Source organism: Poecilia reticulata, linkage group LG4 (assembly GCF_000633615.1).
Source record: "Poecilia reticulata strain Guanapo linkage group LG4, Guppy_female_1.0+MT, whole genome shotgun sequence".
NCBI lineage: Eukaryota > Metazoa > Chordata > Actinopteri > Cyprinodontiformes > Poeciliidae > Poecilia > Poecilia reticulata.
In genome coordinates this window covers 20,282,838-20,293,403 of record NC_024334.1, presented here as the reverse complement: position 1 = coordinate 20,293,403, position 10,566 = coordinate 20,282,838, and the positions used below count along the sequence as shown (strand labels likewise).

The window sequence follows — 10,566 nt, the reverse complement described above, 5'->3', positions numbered from 1 at the left end:
GCTGGGCTCGCTCGCGCGGTGCGCTGCGGTGCGGTGGGTGTGTTGCTTGCCTGCTGTCTGTGGGGCAGCACGGAGGGGCGGGGACAATTCTGACTCTTCTCACCGCGAGGAATCACCGACGACTTGGAACCGCTGCTGCTGAGATGAATGGAAACGCTAGAAACAAGCATCCATCCCCAAGCAAAGAATAGTGCAATCAATTCCCTCCAGAAGTCGTCTCATTATCAAATGAAAACCGTCTCTGTGTAATTTGATTCAAATTTCAATACAGCTGTTCCGTGAAAACTGTATAATCAAAACACATCCTTATTGGAACATGGTGGTGGCAGCATTATGCTATGCTATGGGGATGTTTTTGTTCAACAGGGTCATGGAAGATGTTCATACTTGATGGGAATGCAAAAAAAAAACTACAAAAATCAAAAGAGGAGGAACCAATTTAGTCAGAGCACACGTGCTGACAAAGTCTTATTTTCAAAGTCTGGACTAAATGACTCATCGACTTGTTAAAGTTATAAGAAAATATGTTTTTTAGCAGCTGGACCAATAATGTAGGTTTTTTTTTCTTTCTAAAAATGTAAATTTGTTAAGAGGCTTTTAACTTGATGGCTCTCCTGCCGTCTAGTGATTAAAGGTCCAGACTTCATTTTGTCTAAGTGGTTTTTAGGTAATGGCAAATGTCATTTGCATTTATTTTGTTTTACTTTTTCCAGCATGCAACCTACATAAAAAATAAATAAATAAATACTATGAGGCCCTAAAGGCCAGACTACAATAATTCCAAACTGTGGGTCTGGATCGCTAAATGTGTCCATCACACACGCAACGTAAAACCTAACACAATGTTAGGTTTATCATTCAGTCAATGAATTGTGCGCATGCATGATTATGTATGTAATGTTTTTATGAATAGTAGCCTATTTTAATGTTAGATTTTTCTACGTTATTTGTATTGAGGAGTCTGTTCTTTTGCCAATTAAGTGCGGGCTTTCATAAATTGTAGGTGACATTTTATAAGCTAACCGTACTGTACATTCACATTTACATATTTCTTACAACAATGTATACATTTAAATTATGTGCAACGTCGTACCGTGATTATAATTATTATTTGGGTCCACAAAGTTGGCCAGTAAAACTGATTCAGATATAAAATAATAATAATAATAATAATAATAATAATAATAATAATAATTAATTAATAAATAAAAGAATTTCACCAGTGAATGTGAACTACTTCAATTTTACCACTAGATGTCAGTGTTTGATCAATGTATCAACCTGGCTGCTGGAGGAGCTTAAACCAGGATTGGGACAGGAAGGTTATATTTAAAACATCTATTAGGCTTACATAGATATATTATATAGATGCATAGCCCGTATCTTGTATATATGTGCTATTTAAACTTAAATCCCGCATTTTCTCATGTCGCATTTTCTTATGTAATGTGAAAGATAAAGTTTATAGACATAACTTCTTTTATTTATTTATTTATTTTTTTAGCAACTCCATCACCTGTAGAGTCGCTATTTATCCACACCCTGGGCCTGGCGGATCCTAAGCGCGGTGCGCCTGGACAGGGGTCACGGGGGCCACGGGGGCCGCTGCTTCCCCTGTCCGATCAGAGCTCAGTCAGAAAGATATCCATGCAGGGGATGACGGCCCACCGCTAGTGGAGGGAAGAGGAGGAGGGCCGAGCCTTGAAGCTGCCGGGGGAACTTGAAGAGAGCAGGAGGAGGAGGAGGAGGAGGAGAGGAAGGATTGATATAACCAGAGCGGCTTTCGATGGGCAGCACAATTTTCTCTCACTCCAAGAGTTTGAGCTGAGACCGATAGACGGGGAGCGGGCTTTCCATTCATTTCGGCAACTTTTTCTTGCGCGGATCCGTTCAACTTTTATTCACGCTCACCTACTTTTTCCCCCCCCATTTTTGTCTTTTACTTTTTTTTCCTCCCCCTTCTTATTCTCTTACTTCTATAATCCACGACAAGCCGTCATTACCGAGAGACGCCGCGGTATCTCCGAGTGGGAAAGCTTAGTATTTAAAAGGACTCTCCCAGATCCTGACACTTTTTTCCCTCCTCCTCTTCCTCCTCTTCCTCCTCCAAGACCTGCAGCGCGCTGCGGGATTCCGAGCCGAAAACTGCGAGTTCTTCAATGCAACAGTACGTGTATGAGAAAGCGATGGCCCAAGAGACGAGGAACGGCGGAAGCTCTACGTTAAACAACAACAACGGCGTGGACACCAGCAAGAAGAAGCTGCTCATAGCGCTCGACATCTTCTGCCTCCTGCTCGGTAAGTTTACATGAACTTTCCCTATCTCTGTTAAGGGTTTGCATTGACAGCGGCTCTCATGCAAAAAAAAAAAAAAAAAAAAAAAAGATGAAACACCTCCAAAAGTGGATAAGCAAAGCACAACCCCGCGCTTTCTGAAGGCGTTATCGTTTTCAAAGTTGTTTTTGTTTTATGCCAGCCATCTGCAAGCGCTAGACAAGTTATTAATCGTCAGCATCCCCTTATCATCCAGCTCCAACAGGGCACGGCAAGCGAGGGAAGCCAATCACTAAACAGTCCACTGACACCTTTCTCTCTCTAAAGGACCAACACATATTATTTTTTATATATATATATATCCAGAAAACTGCAGTAAAGCAAGATGAAAACATTGAGCTCATCCAGTCTGAAAGGAGGAAAAAAAAGTGTCACTTTGTGTTACTGGCAGGTGGAGAGTTTTTTTTTTTGGGGGGGGGGTTCTCAGTGGAGACAGCTGCAGATGAAATGCCCTGTCATCGCCTAATATAGTGATCATTTCAAAGCATTCGGGCTGTACTCTGTGGCTCCATCAGGAGCCTGCCAGCATGCCCTGGGGGGGAGTTGGGGTGGGGGCAAAGATCAGAGATGCACCAGTCATTTGCCCCCTGATCGGTTCCGATTGATCGAATGCCGTAAAATCTGCTTCTAAACTAAGAAAACTTGGTTTTGAGTTCAGTGAAGATGACTTGCTTAATGCAAAATTGAGGATAATCTTGTTATTCATTTGTCATTTGATCACTTTGAACCTCGGCCCATTTGTTTCTTTTTCAGGTGTCGCAGCCCTTAGACTTAAAAACATTCGGTCAAATCCAGTAAAGCTGAAAAAAACAAAACAAGCAGGAATCAGTACCGGTCAAGAAAAGCCCGATCGGTGAAACTCTAATACAAATGTTTTGCAGTCTCTTCTAACCTGCCCTCATTTACTGCCCTCAAAAATAGTCAGTCCACCCCCTTTGCCCCTGTTTCCACCCCTCCCAGTCCATCTTCCACGGCTTGCCCCAGTTACCCTGTTCATGTGAACTTTAACCCACAGAGGTGCCCCCCAGGCTAGAGACGTCCTAACTCAGAGATGAGGGATGTCGATGGAAAAAGCCTGACCGCTATCGGTATCGATTTACAGCTGACGAACTGTCCCAGAACGAGAGGCGAGGCCGGTGGTGTGAGCTTGTTTGTGTGACGTCCAGTTTGTGCAGTCAGTCCCAACTTGGTATTCAGTGGGTGTCCCGTCCAGATTCTGGACTCGCTTGGTGTGTGTGTGTGTTTCTTTGATAGCTGCTTTGTTTTTGGCTGCTGTCACTGTTGCCCGGTCCTTTTAGTCTTCAGTCCCCTTCGTCTCCCCCTCATTTCTTTTCTCCCCTTTTCTTTTTCTTTTGGAGGGGATTATAGGAGTTGAGCTTAACTTCTCCACATTCTCTCCCAGAAACCTTGCGAATCTCTGCCCAGCTGCCCCACCGCCCCCCTCCCCCCGAATCACTTTCCTTCTCCCTCTCTGTCCAGGGGAATAATTTCTTGAGCAGGTGCTGGGGCCGAGGAATGCCTCTCTGACCTGCTGTATGACTGAGTGGGCTTCAGAGGAAGCAGGTGGGAGTCCCGGCGACAGCGCCACCAGATCAGAGAATTTGACTTTGCTGCACAGAAGCAAATTTTTATTTTATTTTTTACTGCCCGGGCTGCTACAAATGGTGCATATTAACTCCATGTTCCCCTCTAAAACACTCCAGAGTGACAGCGGATCTGCCAAACAGATGCAGAGTTTTCCATTGACATCGGCTTGCCTGTTAAAGAACCCCCAGACAGAGATGCGGCGTTTCATCTGCGCTCGTATAAATGTGGAAGAGCTTCGAGCACATGTGGAGCGAATTTCCTGCACAAAACCAACTTCCTTTACTGGTTCATCTAAAGTCAAACACACACACACATGCCCGCACGCACACACATGTACGCCTGTAAACACACGCTCATGTAAACACACAATTGCAAATGGGCGCACAAATTCGCCTTTGTCATGCTAAACACAAGTCTGGCTCTTGGGTGATTATTGGTTGGCCCACTTTAGCGGTTTAGGGGGTAGGTGGGTGGGTGTAGGGGCCGGAGGGGAGGGGGCAAAAGAGAACAGAAGGGAGGGTGGGGGTTATCAGGCGCTCTGAATGAGGAGTGAGGAATGTGCAGGGGGCTCAGATGCAGGCCTGGTGTTGTTGAGCAGCTTTTGTCCGCTGCGTATCAGAAAAAGGTTGCGTTCTTCTCGTGTGCCGTTAATGTACCATTACCTTTAATTAGTCAACACCAAACCAGCTGCGGTCCACACATGCTAAGTGTGGGTAGTGTCATCTTTCAGCCAACCCGACCGTCACATAACCTCAGGCTCCGCTAATGAGTCTGTTTCGCATACATAATAAGTCTGGTTGTCCGTAATACACAAGGGAAATATTGATCAAGATGACTTCACTTATGGTGCTGTGAAAAAAAAAATACACTCAATTCAGATCATCAAACAACTTTTAATATCAAACTAAGATAACTTGAGTACATGCAGTAATGACTTTCAATTCTAATGGGCAAAGGCTATCGGCATTAAACTGGCTTGCTGCCGTTGTTAAATCGTTAATTAGCGGAGATTAACTTTTTTTTTTTAGCTGAGTTCAGCTTTAGTTGCCACATCCCAGGCTTAATCACTGCCAGGCCTGCATAAAGGAGTCATTTAAACAGAACCTGCCTGACAACATTAAGGAGGCCAAGGCGCCCCAATCTAAAAGCATGTACGACAGATGGGAAGCAAATCCACTGACATTTACTAGACTAGGAGAAGGTTTCAGAGTCACTTTTTAGGGTTTTTGGGCTCCAGAGAACCACAGTGAGAGTCCTTATCCACAAACGTGGAAAACATCGACCGGTGAGGAACCATCCCTGAAGTGACCGTCGTACCAAAATTGCTCTGACACACCTTAAGCTACTGTCCCGGAGGTCACCGAAACTTTTTAAAGTTTTGGATTTGTTGCATCATACCATAAACCGGCATGGCGTTTTCAGAAAAATAACAGTATATTGACAATATAATGTAGTGGTGGTGGTGTGATGGTCTGGGTCTACCCTAGACGACTGGGTGTAATTAAAGCAACTCTGGATCGTGCTCTCTGCCAAAAACGTGGTCTGGCCAAGTCAAAGTCAAAGCTTGAAGTTAATTGAATTAACATGGAATGACCTTAAACAGATAGGAGGTGTTGGAAAACCTCCCAGTGTGGCTGAATTAAAACAATTCGGTGAAATTTTTCCCACAGTTGTGTAGAAAAACCCTTTGCCTTTTATAATAAACGCTTGACGGCACAACCATCTATCCAGTACAGTTGGCAATTACTGGTTTAGGTGGCTTTTTCCCTTGATAAATAATTTGAAAGTAGCATTTTATATTTACTCAGCTTATCTTCTTCTTATTACAAAAAAAAACCAAAAGTGTATTCACAATGGCACAATTGGTAGTTTTGTTGCTTTTTTTTTAATCAACAATGGATATATGGATGGATATTAAACATATAAGTTTGACAACAACAACAAAAGAAAAACAGAGAAAATCTGTTAGGGAGACAATACTTCGTCCCAGCACTGTAATTGAGGCTGAGATTACATATGCAACGGGAAAACATGAAGCCAAATTCACCCAGCTGCTGAAAACCAGAGTCACCGCTTATGATCCCCGGCAGCTGAGCCTGAGCTGTACGTGCTGATTTCACCCTGGCTCCCCTTCCAGCCCCTTACAGAGCGAGCACCACGCGCTCGCACTATAAATACGCAGACTGCCGACTTTTGCTCTCTGGCGTTTTGGCGACGCGCTGTCCGCTGGAGCCGGCGGCGGCGGGCAGTTTCGCAACATGTTTATTGTGAAAACGCTCGGCGAAAAGCGTGCGGCCACCCGAGCTCTCAGGAAGCCGTGCTCTCTAAGTGTAGGCTGCACTTAAACTCTGATTAAGTTTTACACAATGCAAAGGAAAATACAGTATTGTGTGGCTGCGTGTTCGCATGTGTGCAGACGTGGTTCTGCGTTCCAGGTCGCGTCCGACCATTTTGGATTGCCGCTCGGTCTTGCGGCTCGCATTTGAGGCTCTTTCTGTGTCTTAAAAATGCCACAAGCATTTCGAATCCATTATCCGAAGTTCTGTGATCTATAAAGCATTAAGGGGGGAATCCATTTCAACACTGGGCCCTGAAGCACTAACCCTAAATCTCCACCTTTAACAACAGTTAGTCACCGAGTCCCGTCATTAAAGCTGGAGATTTAACCTGTAAACTCCCCCCTTCCCCTCTTCATGCAGGCCTTGGATGCTTTAAGTTGGAGCAAATGTTTTCCAGAATTTCTCAAATTCCTCTTTTGCCCAGAGACTCTTGCTGAGATATCTGGGGGAGTGAGTGAACCAGGGGGCACAGGATGTGTGTGTGTGTCTTGGAGCTCAGGAAAGGGTGGGAAACGGAAAGGTAGTGTGGGTCGGAGGAAGGTGTGGTTGTGAAATCAGATCCTGTCTTTTTTTTTCTTTTTCTCCTCTCACAATCTGTTTCCAGCCTCTGCTCCCCTCCCTCTGTCACTCCATCCTCATCTTAATTGCCAAGAGAAAGCCTTGAGTCATAAATAAGAAAGGGGGAGGGGGGAGGACAGGCAGAAGAACAATTTAGGTAAATGCATGTTTATGCTTTCCATTTTCATTTCACAAGCTCTAGAAAATAAGTCACATTTGAATTAGAGGATTGTGTGGCACTTCCTAGAAACCCAGCTTTCAGAGAGCAGGAGATAACTACTATTTGCCAAGTGTCTACAAGCAAACTGTAATCAAACAGAAAGTGGGAGGTCCATGCACACAAACCCAAATATAGGCTCCTATCCAAAACTGCTGACCTTAATCTAAGGGCAAATATGTTTAGTGCTGCATGAGCGTGCAGGGACCAAAAAGAAGTTTTCTTGCTTAGAAAGTTAATTCACAGAGACCATTTTTAGTCCAGAAAAGGGACGACAGTCGTCAGAACCGATCATTTTTGACAAATAGCTACTTATTTATTCATACTACGGAGAGGCCACCGAACTCTCTCATGTCTTCTGTGTCGCTGTCTGCCAAGCTCAGAGGTAACACAAAAGACTGATTTTCATAAGATAAATGGTTTGTGGTACACCGACTCTTCTAATTAAAACCAAAAACTTCATAAAGCAGTAGTTTATTGTGATTTTATGTGATTGGCAAACACAGAAACCTAATGCATTTAATGCTTACAAATCAAACTCTGGAAAGTTCTCAGTTCATTGTCCTATTTCGTTCCATTTTAGGCCTGACTTTAAACTTGTCTTAACTCAGAGCGCCTTTTTCAGCATTTATCGTGTCTCCTGTGGTCTGTTGCTGATCCTAGTACCAATTTCTGTGCATTTGAGAATGGCGAATTCAAGTGCTGTGTGGCATTTCTAAGCTTCAGAAATTCTTCACAACACGTCGCGGTTTTAAACTTCTCTGAAACCGTCCCTCTGATTTGTTTGTTCCTTGATCTTCCCCCCCCCCAAAAAAAAATCCCTGAGGCCTTCACAGAACAGCTGAATTTATCCACTAATAAATTGCGCTGGTTTTAAATTTGTTGAATCAGAATAAATGGGATTAAATACAAGTGCACTCCATACTTTTGCGATTTGTATTTAGAAAACCAATTGAAAACAAAAGATTTATTTTCCTCTACTTTACAAGTCTGCTCTACTGTGTGTTGGCTTTATACATGAAATTCCAACAAAGTCTATGCAAATTTCAGGTAAGAAGTAGGGATGCACCAATTCACTTTTTCCACTTCTGATACCAATACCGATAAGGTTTGGCACTGGTCGATGTAAAAAAACAACAACAACCAACAAACCTTCCTTTAATGGTTCATAAAGAGCGATTAGGATTTCTAAATATAACGCTAAACAAAAAAGTAAAGCTGGACGTCACTCAGAGCACAAAACATAGAATTGGGCTAAATAGACCGGACATATTGTCGCCATCCAGAATTTTTTTCCAACATTGGGATCGGTACAGACATAGATATTGGATCGGATCTAGTGGTGAGATGGCTGAGTGTGGAAAAAGTTCAAGAGTCACTCCCCCTGGTGTGATTACATAGCAGTGTGTACCTGTAAAGGATAATGTTCAGTGTCTGCCCCATGGCTGCAGGCCAAGGTGAGGTAAGGACAAGCTAAGAAGGTGACGAGCGTCCTCTGGCAGAGGAGAATCCTCGCATTATGTAACAAGATAAAGATCAGCAGATGTTTGTGGCAACAGTGGCTACTACCTCCTCAAAAATGACTGGCATGCAGAGTCTGCATACTGCGCCTGGTCGTATGTGTGTGTTTGTGCGTGGTGTGACGGGGAGCAGACGGGGTAATAATGTTTCTTTACCATCTTCGGCCCGTCGTTGGGGACATGTGGCCGGTCCGTGCACGAGTTTTAAAGACAGACCCCTGGGGGAAGAGTCTGCGTAGGGCTGTGATTAGAGGCGTGTGGGTGTGAGTGTGTGTATTTTGGGGGTTCATGATGTAGGTTTAGAGGCTAAGAACTGTCATTAAACGGACAGTGGGGGCCGACGCGTCTGAATATGAGAGTCACGTGTGTCCTGCGTTCCTCGGGGTTCCCGCTGGCGAGCCGGAGGCGTCAGGCTGACTGATGCGCCTCGATTCTTTGCACGGATCAGACACATTCATCTCCTTGAACTGCCAAACAATTCGTTTGCACAATAAAACTAAGACAATGGCTCGTCGTTTGCGCTTTTCCAACGACGGGGCAGTAAACCCTCCGTCCACGCGGTTGTCTGTGATTATGTCCCTCCTGTATAAACACCTTCAGACCGCTTATTTAGAGCATCTTGGATTACTGGGCAGGACTCTGCTGTAAACCTCTGTCAGCACTGGTCCGTGCATGTGTTTGAACTTCGCGTTGAAGTTTCCATAAAGTATTCTAAATATGTGTTTTACGCAGTTTTTCTGTGTGGGCGTTGAGGTAAATCACGAGGTTCGCAACTGCAAAAAAAAAAAAGAAAGTGTCAGCAGGGTTTCTGTTTGCTTTCTTGCCTCTTCTTCTCTGCATCTTTCGTTCATCGTCAGCTTCAGGCAGCAGACGACATGAAGCTGTAGGCCTCATTGCGTCTCTCTGTGTTCTTCCTCGGGGGGCCTCCCTGCTGCTACACAGGCCCCCCTCTGTCTGTCACTTTCTCTTATAGCATTACAATCCTCTGTATTTTTCTTTTTTCATACTGCGCTCATCCAGAGATTGAATGAAGGGGTTGTGGGTGGAGAGGAGACGGGGAGGGGGGTCAGGGAGATTTCACTGTTTCACAGAGAACAATGCCCCTTTTGATGCGTCCCAGCGCTCTTTGTTTCATTAACGAGGACCAGTTGGCCGGTGGCAGACAGACGGAGGATGAAATGGAGGGAGAGGAGTGGGGCAGGGGTGATAGTGAATGGGATAAGGATGAGAGAGCATAAGGATCTTCTGACTGAGAACTCCAGGCCAGGCCGCTCTGCGTGGCGGTAGCTTAGGCTTGCCGCGTTGTCGAGCAGCGCCGCTTATCTCGTGTTAATCAGGTCAGCATCTTTATTGGCGCTGACCTTATCTGAGCTGCAACCACTGAGCCTCATCTTGTTTGCATACAGTGAAGAGAACGCGCCAAAGAGCACCGCCGCCACCTTACAGGAACTCTGGGATGCTTTCACACGCTGCCGGAGATTTTTACACTCATTCTCTTTCAGATAAAGACCTATTCACCACATCCGATTATGTCACAGACAAGAAAAAAAACCGGAAGGGATTTTTATTGGGATTTTGCACAACACAAAGTTAAACATAATTGTGACGGGAAAGGAATGTGACACGTGGATTTAAAAGGTTTGTGTAGATTTTTCCGTCGTCAGTGCGGCTGTATGTTCAGGGTTTGCTGTCTTGCTGGGATGTGGTGGAGTGTGTTGCAGTCTCTATCAGGTTTCCAGGTTGCCATGTATTCAGCATCATCCATTTTCCACTAAAACCTACCCTGTCCATCATGCAGTGAGGAAACCTCACTGCATGATGCTGCCACCACCATGTGTCACAGCAGTAAGAGTTTTTCTTGACAGCAGGTCTAAACTTTGACAGGAGTGGCTATAATAAGACAAAAATAATGACAATAACAAGAATTAATACATAATATTTTGAGAATGAAGTCGTAAAATTAATACTTTACTCTCGTATGTCACTCTACTAGTTAATTAAATCTGTATAT

At 44.4% G+C, this 10,566-nt stretch overlaps 1 protein-coding gene across 2 annotated transcripts in view; it reads left to right on the top strand.

Annotated features, from left to right (window-relative positions):
* The first annotated feature begins 1,700 nt into the window (after window positions 1-1,700).
* plpp3 (phospholipid phosphatase 3) overlaps window positions 1,701-10,566 on the top strand; it is a 37,259-nt gene continuing 28,393 nt past the window's right edge. Inside the window, exon 1 of one of the 2 annotated variants that reach the window (XM_008407385.2) lies at window positions 1,701-2,298. In XM_008407385.2, the coding sequence (XP_008405607.1) occupies window positions 2,160-2,298 (139 nt within the window). In that variant the 5' untranslated portion in view covers window positions 1,701-2,159. The remainder of the gene's footprint in view (window positions 2,299-10,566) is intronic. The other variant, XM_008407384.2, reaches the window with a different exon arrangement.